Source organism: Pteropus alecto, unplaced genomic scaffold (genome assembly GCF_000325575.1).
Source record: "Pteropus alecto unplaced genomic scaffold, ASM32557v1 scaffold124, whole genome shotgun sequence".
NCBI classification, from domain to species: domain Eukaryota; kingdom Metazoa; phylum Chordata; class Mammalia; order Chiroptera; family Pteropodidae; genus Pteropus; species Pteropus alecto.
In genome coordinates this window covers 570,217-586,730 of record NW_006435779.1, presented here as the reverse complement: position 1 = coordinate 586,730, position 16,514 = coordinate 570,217, and the positions used below count along the sequence as shown (strand labels likewise).

General features: G+C 44.3%; 2 protein-coding genes across 2 annotated transcripts in view; one reads left to right on the top strand and one right to left on the bottom strand.

Moving 5' to 3' along the window:
- The window catches only part of ZXDC (ZXD family zinc finger C), a gene marked incomplete at its 5' end in the record, with an annotated part of 38,537 nt that extends 24,070 nt beyond the window's left edge, over positions 1 to 14,467 (top strand). Inside the window, 3 exons of the mRNA XM_006911453.3 lie at positions 9,553 to 9,719; positions 12,044 to 12,145; positions 13,306 to 14,467. Of these exons, the coding sequence (XP_006911515.1) occupies positions 9,553 to 9,719; positions 12,044 to 12,145; positions 13,306 to 13,392 (356 nt within the window). The remainder of the gene's footprint in view (positions 1 to 9,552; positions 9,720 to 12,043; positions 12,146 to 13,305) is intronic.
- Positions 14,468 to 15,076: 609 nt separating this feature from the next.
- Positions 15,077 to 16,514, bottom strand: part of CFAP100 (cilia and flagella associated protein 100) — a 45,733-nt gene continuing 44,295 nt past the window's right edge. The window contains exon 17 of the mRNA XM_025046476.1: positions 15,077 to 15,809. Within this exon, the coding sequence (XP_024902244.1) occupies positions 15,384 to 15,809 (426 nt within the window). The 3' untranslated portion in view covers positions 15,077 to 15,383. The remainder of the gene's footprint in view (positions 15,810 to 16,514) is intronic.

The following is a 16,514-nucleotide window of genomic DNA, read 5'->3' as shown; positions in this document are numbered from 1 at the left end:
CCATACGTGCGCCAGCTGCTGCTCTGTGAAGAACACATTTATTATTAATAATAATAAATATTATTAAATATTTATAACTCAAGTGTCTACCAGTAAAGTTCCATACTTTATGTATATTTTTGCTAATTCCATGTTTGTAAAAAAAGATGTGTGTGTTCATAGCCACATTTGTGTATGTATTTGTGTAGAAAAAAATGGTAGAATATATATTAATGCATGAAGTGTTTTTTTTTTAATGGCAAGTTGATGGATTTTTAAGTCATTTTCACTATTTTTATTTTTTGCATTTGAAAATACAGTAATTATGTAATTTAAAAATGAATATGAATCCCCCCTTTTAAATAGTGAGAACTGGAGCAGCTGTGCCTCCTGGATGGATCACACCAGTAGAGGTTTTTTGGGTTGTACCTGGGGTACTTGGGAGGGCTCCCCAGGTGTCTTGTGTGTAAACTGAGATGTGTGGTATAGAATCAGTCTCCCTTCCTAGAAGGGGACAAGGTGTTGGGGTGAGAGCAGTAGGGAACAGGCAGGGGCCCTCTGTAGCTCCTTGAGTATGACCAACTTGTCCAACCCTGGAAGATGGGCATGCGGGCAGAGGGCGAGGTGAGGCTACTGTGATTGGTGCCGCTGCTCAGTCCACACAGCTGGAATGTTAGTATGAGTAATTGGGTTGAATTTTTAAGCCCTAAAATTAAGTTAGTGATCTTAATTTTTATTTTTTATATATACGTAGTTTTTCACATTAAAACAAAATCTTTGGACATCAGAGTCACAAGGTTTCCATTTCTTCCTGTTGCTGCCGTGATGAGAGCCACACTGAGGAAGACAGGAGGAATGCCCTGGTGTGGCTGTCAGTTAACCAGGGAGTTACAGCAAGCAGTTGTGATTTCTTTTTAGAAAAGAATTCTAGTGACCTTCACATGGATATTGGACTAGAAAGCAGTAGTTTGTGAACTTGAGTGTCATGAAGCCCCCAGATGGGTATGGATGGGGAGTCTTGACTGCAGCTGTAGAAACACTGCCTTGGTGATATGGAGGAAATTGTGTCAGAATAGAGATTTTCACACTCTGTGGGCCTCATTAGGAACTCTGGGGGCAGATGTGGCCTATGATGGAGTAGGAACGTGGATTGCAGGCTGCCTCTGGTCTGGTCTTTGCTATAGATGACGGATGAGTTTGCTCTAGCTGTCCATGGTAGGTTCCTCATGCTGACCTTCACCTGCCAGGGGTTAGAGACCTTTAGGTTAGGATAAGCACAGTGTGTGCCTTGAATAGCTACTCAGAGGAGCCTCTTGCAATACGCTCATGTACAAGTTCACATTCCTCTCTGGTTATCAGGCCTGAAGTTTGTTTCTGTCACTGGACTTAGGCTGTGGTTTTGAGGCCTGGCGTAGCTGGAGATCTCTCAAAGCAGGGTAAAGGGGTTTGGTGGCAGACCTGCCTGTTATGGTGGTGGAGAATTGTGACCCCCTTCTGTCAATGGGCTGTGAGTTGAGGTGTCCTATTCCTATACTGTGAGTGGGTGACAAGGATTCTCTCAGTCCTGATCAGACAGGTCTGTCCTTTGATGATTGTCAACTGTCACTTGTTTCTGTTAACTTTATGCTGGCCTTGTGGTTTTTTATGCAGTTCTCTGCTTGAGTACATGTCCTAGCTCTCTTCCTATCTTTTCGGTAGACACCTGAGTTCCCCTTCCAGTCCTCCCACCTTGCTGTGAAGTGCCTGAGCATGGAAGTCTGAACCTGACAGCCCTGCTGAAAGCCTCCTATAGTAGGTCTCTAACCCTTGTGAGGAAGAGACCTCTGTTTAACAACAAAAAAAAAATGTGATTGGCTTTGCCACACATGAGAACTATGTTGTCCGTGCTGGTCTAATGAGATAACTTGTGACAGTGTCTGGGGATTCAGAGCACCGATTCCAGAGTTAGGAATGGGAGCTGAGGTCTGCTTCTTTGGTACAGTGGCCTTGGGCAAGAGTCCAGCCTTTGGCTGCAGCATTCTCTGTGAAAGAGGGACAGTATGGGACCTGTCTACTTTCTAGTTGATTGTGAGGGTCACATGCAACAATTTTTGTGAAACAGCCCCGGGCTGATGAAGGCCCCAGTGGTAGGTTTAATTAAATGTATGTTTTGCTTATCACATCTACATTCATTTAACGTTTTTGTTGGAGCAAAACAAGGAAGACAGTGGCAAGGTTTTGTGTGTATATGGTTTCAGATTCTGGGCCCTGGGAGCCCAGCTGACAAAATTAGGCACTGTGCCCTTGGGCTGAATCTCTACTGGTGTAGGCCTGCCCTTGCTATCCCCTGGAACCTCCCTGCAGTCCTCTGCCAGACGTATGCTGTGGTGGTCCTAAGGTATGGGTGATGCCTGAGGACGCACTTAGTCCTATAGCCTGCCCCAGTGTCTTGTCACTCTGGGAGCTCCTGTTCAGCCTGGTGGATCATTAGATTTGCCCTTCTCAGCTGTGCCATTTGACTTTCTCGTCCTTGGAGACTCCTTCCCAGGCTCCCAGCCATGGTTGGCCATTGGGAGCATTGGCAGGAGATTAGGTGGAGGGAGGAGGGGGAACCAGGTCCTTGTTTGAGCTCTGCTTTGAACATGATTTTATGACAATGGCCATTTCTCCTGTGGTCCCAGTTCTTGCTGGGTGGCTCCCGATGTAGTTCTGGTTCCCGCACGCTGTCCCTTTCTCTGAACTCTGGAGCGATAGCGCCTTCCTGCCGTTCCCACCCGGCTATTTGCTTCTTAGTGCATCATCACTGGTGTACCCCATTGCCTGCATGAAGTCCTTCTGAGTGCATTAGAGTGTTTCTGGGGTTTTGATTTGACCCTGACAAGTCCCACAACTAAAAATAGTTTGTTAAGGGAAGTAATTGTGTTATGGTGCTATGGTATCCCCAAACCTTGTTCAGGCCTCTTGGCAGTGATTCCCCTCAAGTTCCCAATATACCCTGTACTCCTTCATCATTGTGCTTTGATTGTAGGTTTGTCTGTATGTCCATGAAAAACATACACATCTTCACTTAGAACACACTAGCCATTGTAAGCTCCATGGTAAGGCTTACCATTGAACAGTACTCAATGCAGTGAACTTTCAGTCAGTATTTGTGGAAGGAACGTTGAAGCATGGACAGATTGCTGATAACTGGACACATTCAAATAAGAGTCATTCAGTTAGACACTGATTAAAGCTCATAGTATCCAGCATTGTTCTGAGCTCCTTTCATCTGTTAGTACCTGTAGTCCCCACAGCAACCCTATGAGATGTAGGTACCAATACCACATTTTCTGGATGAGGAACTTGAGGCATAGTGAATAACTTGATAGGAATTACATATCCAGTGGCTGACCAGACCAGAAGTCGAACCTGAGGCAGACTGGCTCCAGAGTCTTTACTGAGCCTGACAACTATATTATACAAGGAAACTAACCTTTGGCAAGTGAAGTGGACATGAACTCCCAAGTAAATACTAGCAGTTGAACTCTGGGTGATTATGGCTTGTCCAGGGTTCTGGGTGGGTGGAGTTAGACAGCTGTCAGCATGATATGCCACATCAGGAGACCAGAGGAGAACCATATTCTCTTCCCCAGTGCCAACAAAAGCAGCCGATAAATCTTATCCCTGCTGATTTTTAAAAATCACAAACCTTAATGAACTAGGAACCAAAAAGATTTCCCTATTAATGGAGAGCAAGTCAAACCAACAGCATCATTGTCAGTAGGAAGATAGTTCCCGGTACAATCAGGAGAAGAGGCAACCAAACTAAGTGCAATAATATTGAACACATATAGAAAGTTTAGAGCAAAATAGATAATCAGATAGGAAAAAGAGATTATCAATAACTGATCAGGCTTAGAAGATCCAAGGGAATTGACTCAATTAGAAATAAGGACAGATAGCTAATTGTATAATCAGCATTCATGCAAATATCTCAGTAGCTTTTCTGTTAATTAGAAAAAAAAGGAAAAATAGATCTGATGGCAATAAAAGTAATAAAGCATCTTGGGATCACCAGTGACAAATACACTAAGACTGGATGAGGTCCTGCTTAAGGCTTATCATGTTCTTTGGATGGAAACATTTAGTTCTTATTAATTTACATCTTTGTTCAGTTCTTTTAAAATCCCAAAGGAACTAAAAAAAACAAAAACAAAAACCCGATCAGTTTTAAGATTATCTGGAAGAATAACTTAGACTCTCCATGCAGACTTCAAAAAAGAGAAACACTGGAGTGGGAGACTGCTGTGTTGTGATCTAGGTATGCTGATGAGTGTTGGTGATAAAAGCCTGGCTGGTTCCCTGGAGGAGAGCCAGCCAGCAGGACAAATGGTGACAGCAGAGCATGGCACACAACTCATTAAGCAAAAGACGAATGTTCAGTAAATGGCTCTGATTACGTTGGTATACTCTTTGGGAAAAATAAAGGTAGATTTTTTTACACACTTTCCCCTGCAGCTCCACCATCCAGAGAAAACCACTTCCACTGTTTTGATGTTAAAACATTTTCCTATGTGTATAAACCATGTACTGCTTTTGAAGAAATGACACATGTTTTAGTCTGATTTTTGCTATTAACATGAATATTTTTCATTGTGAATATTTTTATAGTACATCTTTTTAATAGCTGTGTAGGAATAAACATCAGGAATTGTGAGAGAATTAAGCCCTAGTGCCCTCCACCATCCATGTTATGTGATGAGTCAAATCTCCCATCCTCAGGAGAATTGGAGAAATAGTTACTCAGGTAGTTTGTTGTCTTCTGTGGTTCAATGAGGAACTCCAGGAGAGGAAGCCCATATAACCCCAAGAGTATTGCAGCCCCCGCCCACCCCCCCGCACCACCACCTTATACACCAGATGGGGAAAGGGAGACATTTGAGCCAGTGGTGTGGAGGATAGAGAGCTTACCAAGTGCCCTTGAGACCCAAACCATCTTCAGCACCCATTTCTCCCTGGGGGTGAGGGTGATGGGTACTTGGGTTGGCACCGATCTCTTCTGTTGTCGTCAGTATAGGGGCATATTCAGGAGGTCTTCACAGTGGTAGTGCCAGTGTCTGCACAGCACATAATCCCAGCCAAGCTCTGTGCTACTGGCTTCACTTAATTCTCATAGTGGCTCTGTGAGGGTATGTCCTCTTGTACCACCTGGATTAGTCATTGGAAGCTGAGGGTCACATGGCTGCATAGTCTAGCTCACTTTGCAATTTGATGTCCATAAGATTATCTTTTTTGGTCTCCTTACCAGAAACTTCCTTGCTGGTTGGATTTACACTTCTCTTTCCACTCTTTAAGGTTTAGCACAAATCAGTGTTTTGGATAAATGCTGAGAACATTGAAATATTCAATTCAGTATGAAGATTACCTTGCTCTGTAAGGATTTGGGGATTTCCACACTGAGCAAGAGATCAAACAGACTGATTTTTCTTGTGATTGGTTTGTTAATTAACTGGGTCACGTTGCATTTAGTGCCATGGCATCTTTTACTAGTGGGGACTTGGTTGCATGGTCATCATGGGGTTCCATGTAGAGACCACTTGTTTGCTTTCACATGCCTTCAAGCATCCATAGATAGACAGGCTTGCTTAACTAAGTATATAGTTTTAGCCATCTTAAATGTTGATGACATTACCAGATGGCAAGGTGTATCATTTGAAATCATGTAATACGCTGCCCCAATGGCTTTAACAGATAATGGTGTTTTCTTCTCTTGAGCCGAGACACTAGAGGGCAGATGCGTGTTTGGTGTGCCATGGGGGTCACCTTCCCCCTCTTTCAGCCCTTCCTTCGTCCTTTGCAGCTTCTCACAGGTGCTAATGGGCATTGTTTCCCCCGGGTTCCAGGACCTTGAGTGTATGGAAGACTTTTAAGGGGGAGGCAGTCATGGATAGTTTTAAAGGAATCAGCCTTCAGATTATCATTTTCCATATGTAATCGTACCCAAAATTGAATTGCCTGAGAAAGTAAAGTGCATTTGAGCCCAAGAGATCTGCTGGCTCTGCTATTCACGTTTCCTTTTACAACTGCTCTTCTGCTTTCCAAAACATTAGCGGTATCCCTCAACCAGGCATTTATCAGGGTGCATCATATGATAATAAACAATATCTTTCCAGAACACCAAACCCAAGACACTTTAGGGACGTGTCTGTCTTGTATAGATTAGTACAGGCATCAAAACTGCCATGAGGCACTATTGCCAGCTTGCTCTTTTTCATGCAGAGGTTTTTTTCAGAGGTGAATGCTGCGATGTTCTGAACTGAGATATGTTGTGTAGAGGGTCGTGGTGAGGGTGAGCAGTTTTCATTGAAGTTCTCACCATTCCCAACTGTCAGAATGAACTGCTTTTAAAGGAGAGAGTTTCATGAAAGCAACAGTGTTCGTGTGTGTGCATGTGTGTGTGCATGTGTGTGTGCGCATGCGTGCACGAGCAGTTCTTTTAAGCTATTCACATTTCATCCCTAGGACGAGTTATTAACTGGAAAGAAAAATAACCTTTGGTGCTAAGCAGTTCCGGTTAGTGGCACTGGTTCTTTTAAATATAGCTATGGTATCTGCAGGATTACCAGATTTTCAGATACTAGATTGAAGCTACAGACTGAAAAGAGAATTTCTGTGATTTCTTTTAGTTTAAGTGTGTTAATAAAGTAGTTAAAACCAGTTAGCTTATGATATGTCATAAAAAGTCTAGTTCTAGTTGATCTTATTTCCCATTGTAAAATTAATGCTTCTATATACAGTCATATTCTAGTTACTGACTAGTCTTTTAGCAGTGTACACTCTTGTCCTAAGTGTAAAGGAAACGTGTGATCGTGATGTCTAGCAAAATTAGTGGAATTTGTGATTTTGTACACATGGTTTTTAATTTCCTCATACTTGAATAAAGCATACATGCTAGCACATATTTAGTGAAGGAATACAAGGCTTTGATCATATCTCTTCCTAGATAACTTAGACTGCGGCCTAAAGAGTTGGCATTGAATTATTACAAAATAAGTAATGAGAAATGGCTCCAATTTAGCTTGTTTTTATGTTATAAAACTAGACAATAAATATTAGATACGTATCATTTAAATCTTGCCTGCTTTTAAAAGTAACTTAAAAAGATACATTATTGATACCTTCCTTTAATTCATTCCATAGCGGCTTTCATAATGTTCCTTAAAACATTTCAGAATGTTTATTTGAATTAAAAAATTAAGTCAGATCTTTTATCAGAAATAAGCATACTGTGGCTGACCATTCTGACAGTAAAGACTGACCAAGTTGCTTGGGCTTCTTGGCACACCATTCCCTTAAATTGAATGAGCTGAATCTGCTGCCACAAAGTTGTAATGAAATTATATTTAAAGCACATGAGCATTTTATTTTTAAAAATAGTTTTTCATTGGTGGAAATATATGCTGATCATGTCTGAGTCTAGCAATCAGTAATACACACAGACACATGAATCGCCTGGAAAACAAGCAGTTGTACTCTTCTTGATGCTTTTACTATTTATATCTGTCAATTATCTATCATAGTTTTAATGTTTTATAATTTGGATTGGGTTTGCTTTACTAATAATTTCAGTGGTAACTCAGTTTTTCAGATGAATTTTAACTCCTAGAAATTATGTTTAAATAAATTTTAAAAATAAATAAAATTTCAATTTATGTACATATTTTTATTGCAGGAAAATATGCTAGGGTGATAAAAGACTTCAAAGCATAACATTTAGTACAATTTCAGAGGTGAGTGGAATAGCCCACACATTCCAGAAGAATAGGAAGTGACATCGAATTTCTGTTACAGAAGAATGAGTGGATTTCTTGTCCTAGCACCTCATCTTGCTTCCTCACCCTAGTCCCAGCTCTGCTCTGCTGTGCGAAAGCCAATAGAGCAATTAGGAGAGACTTGGAGGACCAGCCAGAGCTCATCCAACTGGTGGGGAGGTTATTGGATTCCCTGAAGCAGAGAACAGAAAAGGAAATCCTCAAAGATACAATGGATCTGCATTCTCCTGCGTGACTGCTCCCTGGGAACTGAGACCTGCCATCTGTGGTCCTTAGTAATTTCACTTAAAACATAAAGAATTCCTCAGGCACCTAGGAGGAAAATATCAGGTTGTGTATAGGAAGATGCACTGCCAGTCGGCAGCACAGCCCAGAGTTATGTCAAGTGCTGAGGGTGGGGAGATATGATCCAGAAGGCTCATTCCAGCTAAGGTGTCTGATGAATACAGAGGGCAGGAAAGCTCTCAGGACATGGGGGCTGTAAGAGATGTGGGAAACAGTTGGAGTGAGATCAAGCCACCCATGAGATATCAAGCCACCCATGAGATGAGCAGGGTCAGGAAGCAGCAGGCACAGTGCTTATAGAGAGCAGATAGTATATCTCCGGAGCTTGTACTTCTAGGCTTATGTGGCATCAAAACCTTCCAGTAAAACTACTATAACAAAGACAGCTTGTCCTGTGTAGTAGAGTCAACTGTTCCTGTTCAAAACAGAAAATAGAGATAAAAAGACTTAAAGAATCCAACCTCTCCTGTTTTTTTACCTTGTTTTTCTTTAATTAGAAATTTTCATGAAGTATTTTCTAGAAGTTCAGTAAGTCCTTCAGTTTCATTTCTTTTAATTTGGTTATATTCAACAAAATTAAATTGAATACTTGTATTATAAGTAACTTGTATGATATTCATTGTAAAAATTGTCTTTATGAAGCCATTCATATACATGTGTCCAGGGATGTCTATATGGACATAGCAGTAATAGCACCTAAAATTCCTTGGTGTTTCCTATGAGCTAGGCACTATTCTAAACTCTTATCACATATTTACTTATTTAGTCTTCCCAGAGCTTTGAGGTAGGGGACTATTCTTCCCATTTAACAAGTAGAGAACACTGAGGCTAGAGCTTAGGTTACTTGTCCCAGATAACAGAGTCAGTTGTGGAGCCAGAATTTGAATCTAGGCTGTTGGTCTCCTTCCTCCAGGGTTTCCTGCTGCCCCTGAACCTTATGTGTCTGAAAAACCTCTTCTGGGTGTCATGGTTTTTTCTTCTTTGTACTTAATTTTCTTTAAAGCCTATTTTTATGAAACCAGTGAAGTGATGATTTTTGAAAAGGAAGCTGGACAGAAACAGCCTGAAGGATTTGGCAGTCATTTAGTATGTGCCAAGGTGCCCAAGGGCAGGATTAGATGACCTGCTTTCTTTCCCTCTTTTCTGTGATTTCTGCTGCTCTGAGTGGTTGATTGGTTCTCAGTGGTCTCAGAGAAATGAGTTCCTAGAACTGTTGGGTAAGGAAGTCTCCACCCTCAAGAAATGGGCAACTGGGGTCTGATTGCTGTCTTTCCAAAAGACATGTGAAAGTTTCTAAACCTTTGCCTGTTTTTTTTGTTTTGTTTTGTTTTTAATCTCTTACCTCATGACTCTTCTTGTTCAGTAATTTTAATTCTCCAGGGCTGTGCAGAGTGAGAGGTAATGGAAAGGCTGTCTCCCCTAGAGAGTGGCCTCTGTGAAAGCAGAGGCCTAAGCAGTACATTGCACATTGCATTGTTGGTTTGTTTCATTTTAGGAGCCTCAAGGTCTACTCAGAGAAAAATGAAAGGTGGCAAAATCAGTCCTACGCACTTGTACGCAAGCCAGAGTGGTTGGTTGTGCGGGAACCTTGTGCCCAATGGCGGTCTGCCAGGACCATCTCCATCAGCTGGGGTGCAGTGTGTTCAGGTCCAGTTACTGCAGGTAAGAGCCATCGAGTGGGGAGGAGATAGGCTATAAGAAGTAGTTGGGCAAGAGCTGTGGGCAAGGCCTCAGGATTTAAGTTTCCGGGTCCTCCTTCCTCTCAGTGTACGGACCTTCCCCAACCCTGCTTCTAAATCCTCCCAAGTCCTGTTTTATATCCTAAATGATCTCTCCATAACCTCAGCTTCTCCCTTTTTCCCATCTGTTGGACTACATTTATCTCAGCTTTTATCTTCATTAGGATTGACACATTGGCGTCAGAACTCTCTCTGTGTTTGATTCCCCCCATACAGTCCCTCTTCCATATCTCGCTGAGAGTCGGTGAAGTATAGCCAGGCGCTCACTCTTGCATAAGCCCCCCTGTAGCTGTCTTCCAGATGCTTAGGCTGGTCAGGCAGGCACTGCACTCCTTTTTCTGGCCATGTGGATGCCTCGTGGTTCTTGGCTCCTCACACTGCCTACTCCACCGCAGACCCTACTTCTCTTTTCATGGCTGGGGTGAAGGGACTTCCTCAGGCAGCATTGGTCACTCCCATCTCTGGAGGCTGCTTGTGGCACACCAGAGAATGTAGCCTTTATATGTTAAAGGTGCTACCTTTTTCCTTTTTCTATTGTCTTCTCTACCAAACTGAGTCCTTCAAGGGCAGAGCCAGCCACCTCTTAGACTGTGGCCAGGGCCCAGTAGTTGCCTGTAGCTGGCAGCCACTCTGTGAATGCTCACTGGATACATTCGCCTCCACAGCTCTGTGTACACCTTTATTTTCAGTCTCATTTTTGAGGAGCCAGAATAGGAAAGTAAGATAAGTTGGGTTTTAGGAGAGAAGAGGTTTAGAAGCTGAGATTACATCTCTCTGACCTGGCCAGATTACATGCCACCTCTTTCCTGAACATCTTCTGTGTCCAAAGAGCACCATGTGACCAGGGAGGCACAGTTAGAGATGTCATAGGACATTTGAGTCTTGAGCTGATCTGGAAGAGAGAGGAGGGTAATCCTGTCCATGGTGTCTCTAGGCCTGGGAGAGACTTATGAAGGAGATGGGACCATGCTGGCTGTGAAGAGTCTGTAGGGTTCAGATGAGTCAGAGAGAGGTAGGAATGGCCTGGGCAGAGCTCAGGGAAGGCCTGGAACACGGGCCTCCTAAATGGCTTTGCTGTTAATAGCAAACCAGAAACTGATGTGAGGATTTTGTGGGAGTGGGCCTTGTCTGCAGAGATAAGCAGGAAAATATGTTCCTTCATTCCAGATTTGGGACCAGGAAAGAGAGGAAAGATTCTCCCAAGATAGAGGCATTGGAAATGGGGGAAGAACAATCCGAGCCTTGATCAAGGCTGGCAGGTTAGAAGTGGAGAAGGTAGGACCTTGGAAGTTTTGAAACAGAGACTGCAAGGAAGCTGATACCACTGGCAGAACAGGAGCTAGCTGGAAAAGCAGTAGTGGCTATTTTTTAAGAGACACCCAATTAAAGATGTCAGCTTTGAGGCAGAGAAACCTGGAGTTTATTTTTTTCTTTCCCTTAACCAACTTGTATAGTCTTGGGCAAATTACTTAAGCACTCAGAGCCTCATTTTTATTGTGTATAAAATGGGAATGATAGTGCTCAGTGCTGGATACAGAAGGTTCCTGAGGTCGTGGAAGGAATGATAGATGCTAATGGTGGCAGTGGCACCAGGAGTTAAGTGATAGGGGCTGTGGATGGCCGTGGGCTGGACAAGGAGATGAAAGACAGGTGAACTGTTAAGCGATGTCCCTTTTCTGAACTGGATGATTAGGGTCATGGTAGCCTCTCCTTGTTGGGAAGATCTGTGATCTCTCTGGTCCCTTTTCAGCTCGACTTAGGGTTGGGGCCAGGGCAGAGGTGAGCATACCTGTGTGGTCTGAGAAGACTGCTGGGGAGCAGTGAGGACACTTGGAGTGAGATGCTAGGAGCTCTTGCCAGAGTTCAGAATAACCCACAGGACAGAAATTGGCGCGTGGACTGAGTGAAGGTTTTTGGGTGTAGGAGAGTGTGAGAGAGTTCCAGGAGAAGGGCCTGGGAGGGAAGAGTAGCCAGACGGTAGGAGGCTCAGGCCCGGCTTAGCCTGATGGCCCTTGGGCTGGGATCAAGGTGAGAGAATGAAGACCAGGAGGGGAGGCAAGCAGCTTCCAGCCCCTGATGCCAGTTACAGCTAGGTCCTCAGGCCTCAAATGGGTCTAGGTGGTACCTCACCTGGAATGTAGTGGGTGGGACTGGTTCTACTGTGTATCACAGTGACAGGACTCCTCAGGCCGAGGTAAGGAGTGCCACCATGCTCGATTAATAAAACGTTTGCTGTTGCCTCCCCAGGATGACCCTTCAGGTGAAGGAGTCTTGCCGTTGGTGCTCAGCCCGCAGCCTTCCACCTTTCATCCCCTTTTTGCCATCGGTTTGCCTGTCTATGTCCTCCAGGTCTGATGCCTTACAACTCTTTGGGTTTATTAGTTAGACTATCATGAAGCTTCCAGCTTCTGAGGCTGGTCACTGAGGTAGGCCTTGGGTGGAGACTCATTGGGTTGGTTGCCAGGACGTTTGCCACTTCCTAGAAAAGGTGGGTAAATGGCCATAAAATAAAAGGCTAAGAACAAAGCTCAGATTTGCTCGTCATTGTAGCTCCCACTTACAAATAAGGTGAAATACATTCTCAAAATATTTTGCATATAGAAATTCTAGTCATTTTCCCCTATGGAAAGTAAGCTGGCTAGTTTTTAACCTGTAAGAAAATAGACCCAGACCAATTAAATAGTTTGCTTAAATAAGTAGTTAAGCTAAGTATAGGTGGCTGTGGATAATTCAGATTTGGATATAAAATCATGAAAGTAACTTATCAAATTTCTAACAGACTTAAATATATATTTTAAAAATCCATTCAAACAGTAATTTCGGTTTTCTTGAATTCACATTGGGCTGTTAACTGTTTTCCTTAATGTCAAAAATAAATATTGAATAAAACTCAAGTATGAGGGGGATGGGGTGGGAGTGGGGACTCTCAGACTGCTGGAGTAGGGGTAGGTCGGAGGGCAGTTTGGTACCATGTATCCAGAAAAACCTCAATAGTGTCTATTGCATTCTGGCATTGCCGCTCATGAGATTGCTCCTAAAGAAATGAGGTAGGATGTAAATAGCCAAAAGCTGGCCATTGAAGCCTCAAATCTAACGACGTAGGAATGTTTCTCTACTGGAAGGAAGTAGATTAGATGAGTGATGGTGCAGCCTTGTTCCTTCTGGAGGCCTGGTCAGCCGCTGATGATGCAGATGGACACCTAGTAACTGAGAAAGGTGCTTTCCACATACGAAGTGAGAGAAAAAGGGTTACAGGGTAAACAAGGACACTCGTCTTATGGTATTGAGTTTATTTTTCCTTGTTTTTGTTTATATTTCTTCAAGGAACGTATGTTCAAAATAAAGGGAAAACAAGTTGTAGTTGAGAAAAGTCAGAAGCATCCTACTGGCTGGCCCCTAAGGTTATGCTGCCGGTTGGTGAGCAGCTGCAAGGCTGCCTTATGTGAAGTGGTCCTGTACTGCCTCAGCCCTCTACTCTGCCCCCCTCATTGCTCTGCTTGGTTTTGCAGGAGGTGCTTCCTGCAGCTGGAGGGGCTGCTGGACCCGAGGACACGCAGTGCACGGGCAACACTATCAACCTGCGGGACCTGCAGTGAAAGCAGCCCTCTGCCTGGGGGACCCAAGGGCGACGCCTCTAGTTTGTGTCCCCAACAAGACTCTGTTACATGGTCTTGCAGGCTTGGGTGAGACCCCACTTGGTTTCTGCTCTGAAGGCCAGCCTAGTTCTTTAAGAGACTTTTGGGTACATTTATTGAAATGTTTCTTTTAATATTCTATCAGGAACCAGTTTGGGGCTGTACTATTTGAAACTGCCTTTTCTGAGCAAAGGGCTTCAGTGAGACAAGATTGCCTTCTGAGCAAAGCACACGCCTCTTCCATACTTGCCTTTGTCCCATTTGATCTGAGCCATGGAGCACTTGTTGCATTAAAAAAAAAAAACAGACTTGTACAGGAAATTGGGTGCTAGGTCTCCTAGTCAAGTACAACTTTATCTGTAATAAAACCAGCTTTGGTGTTTCAGCATTTGCCCTGAGAAAGATCTAAAAATCCCGTTTTCCTTTTCTGTGAGCTGTGTAACATGCCGTTTCCCAAGCCCTTGGGTGGTATTCGTAGTCAGATTGATTTTGTCACATTGTAGGGGAAAAGTGGGCCTTTTGTCACAGGAAGCCAAATTCTGATCCATGTTCTGGCAGACCAGGCAGGCAACTGGTATGAAGGGGAAATACTGGGGGTGAAGCAGCCACATGGAGGGTCCTGTTAACAAGCCCTCTGGGTAGACCAGATTTCAAGTTCATAGTTTGGGGATGGTAGAGTTAAAACTTTCAAAATAATTTTTCTAAATTCTGTATTTGGGTATTAACATTTAATAGTAATTTGGTTTATAAAGTAATGTTCTGAATACTATAAATTATGGGCAGGACTATGATGATGGCATGTATATGTTTTTGTTGATGTTGAAAATGTGCATATCATATGTTACAGTCTATTTTTACAGAGTAAGGTCTTGCAAAAGGAGAAAAGTGGATAACCTTGCACATATTTATTTGTTCATTAGCAGACTGGACAGTCTTAGAAATGCTGTGTTTGCCTTGTGCTTTTTGAAGTGTTTGTTTATTCAGATGTTATTTTGATTTTCAGGATTGGAATCATTTAAACTACCTGTTCTATGTTTCTTCGTTTCTTGAGTTTTTGGACTTGAGCTTCTAGGAGTAACCCAAGCATTTGATTGTGATTCCTCTCAATGTCCGATTCTGAGTTGTCATCTACTCAGAGTGGCCAGAAGGAATTAGGGCCCCATTTAGAAATAGTTCTTACAGAACCTGCATTACAGACTAAAGTCCTGTGCCCACCTGGCACCTCAACCACCAGGTTCTCCAGAAGCCCCGTCCCTCTACAAGGAGCCAGGCCTGTCTGCCACTGTGGGCTTGGAAGCTGGGTGGCCTAGTGGCCACACTGCACTGGCTACCTGAAAGAGGACGTGTCACTGGATCTTTCTCCTGCGCGTTCCCCAGTGAATATCCACCACAAAATGATTGGTACTGGCTGTCAATTTTCTGGGCACTGAGGTTCCCTGTGGGTAATGGACCCAACTCCTAGTGCAAACGAATAAAAGTTTTTGTATAGTTACGCACTGAAGGTTTTACTTGGCTTAATTTAAGGAACTGTGTGTATAAGTGGTGAAGTCATTTTCTCCTTCAGTCAGTAGTAATAACCCTTCCATCTGCCCAGCTTGCTGATTACTTTTCTTATCTTTGCATTGGGGCTAGCCCCACACTGTGCCCCAGAGTGGAATTGACTTTTGTCTCAAGGCAGTCCTTTTAGATGGCAGCCAAGACGGACTCCTTCCCTCAAGCATTTGCTTAGGGTTAAATGATTAAAGAGGGTGCTTGCATTTGGAAACAGGGTCTACCTCCTTAAACAGGCCTTGGACACCAAAGAGTCAGGGAGTTTATTTCTCATGAGTAAGGAAACATACAGCAGGAGACCATGAGGGGTACAGCGATGGCTACATCCAGGCCCTGACGTAGCCTTGTCTGCTTCCTGCTGCACCTCTTTCCTGTAAAGTTAGCCAGACCAGTGGCTGCAGTTAGGTGAAGAAGAACAACTGCTCCTCCTTGTCTTTGTCTAGCAGCTCATACTCAGGCTCCTCCTTGGTTTTCATGGCCGGGGGCCGGGAGCGACACACCAACCTTCTGCCTTTCTGCAGAGGAAGTGGACTCAGTGAGCCTCTGCCTGTGGCCTCAGTGCACCAGTGGTGCCACTTAGATGCTGAGAGGTCATACTTGTACCCCCAGCATGCCAGGAGGCTCGGGAGCTGGGGCTGTGGGGCCCTATGGACTGTCTCAGCCTCTGGGCACTCTTGGTCAACCACAGACTGAGGGCTGAAGTTGTTGAGCTGTCTCAGGAATGAGTCTTTCCAGCACAAAAGCCTGTGCCCTGGGGTGCCAGCCTTTAGATGTGTGAGGGGTGGTGGCAGGGTAAACACTTGGAAACACAGATGGGAAATACCGGGCTAAACAGGGAACCCATCTCTTGCTGTGAGGATTACGGGGCAGGGAGACCCTGCAGTATCTGCCATTCCTTATGGGACAGTGTGGAGAGTGCTGATCTGTTCCAGGGAGAGTCCGTTGGCCTCATTTGTCCACTGGGGACCATGTTCAGGCTTAGGCTTGCATTAGAGACCACACTTACTGTTGCCAAGGAAGTGTGGAGGCAAGTGGCTGCTCCTGCCCATTTGCTGTGGAGTAGAGGTCTTGGGACATAGCAGTCAGGGGGACAACTAGTGACAGATGATGAGCTTGGCCTGGGGTACAGGTTATGTGGTGGGATCCTGGGGATGCCAAGCTGTTCTCTGAGCTTGGGGTCTGCACCTGGGCAGGGCTAGGTGGGAGGGCATGGCCAGGCCAGTCACTAAGTGTGTGTAGGAGAGCTGGCAGCCCAAGGGGGAGGACTATCAGAGGAAGAGGAGAATAGCTCTGAGGGGCAGCAGGGTTGATGGGCCCAGGAATGGGACACCGTGCTCTACCCTGGCCTTGCTCTCTTGGTCCCAGAACTTCCACAATAGCATCTGCAAAGGGGGCCAGACCCTATGCGCCTGTCAGTCCTGCTGTGCCTGGTCGTCGGACCCTTCCCCAACTGTGGCTCTCCAGGACCACCCCACTCACCTTTTTCTTGATTTCAGCCTGGGCCCGGGCTTGAGCTCGTTGCAGACGCTCTT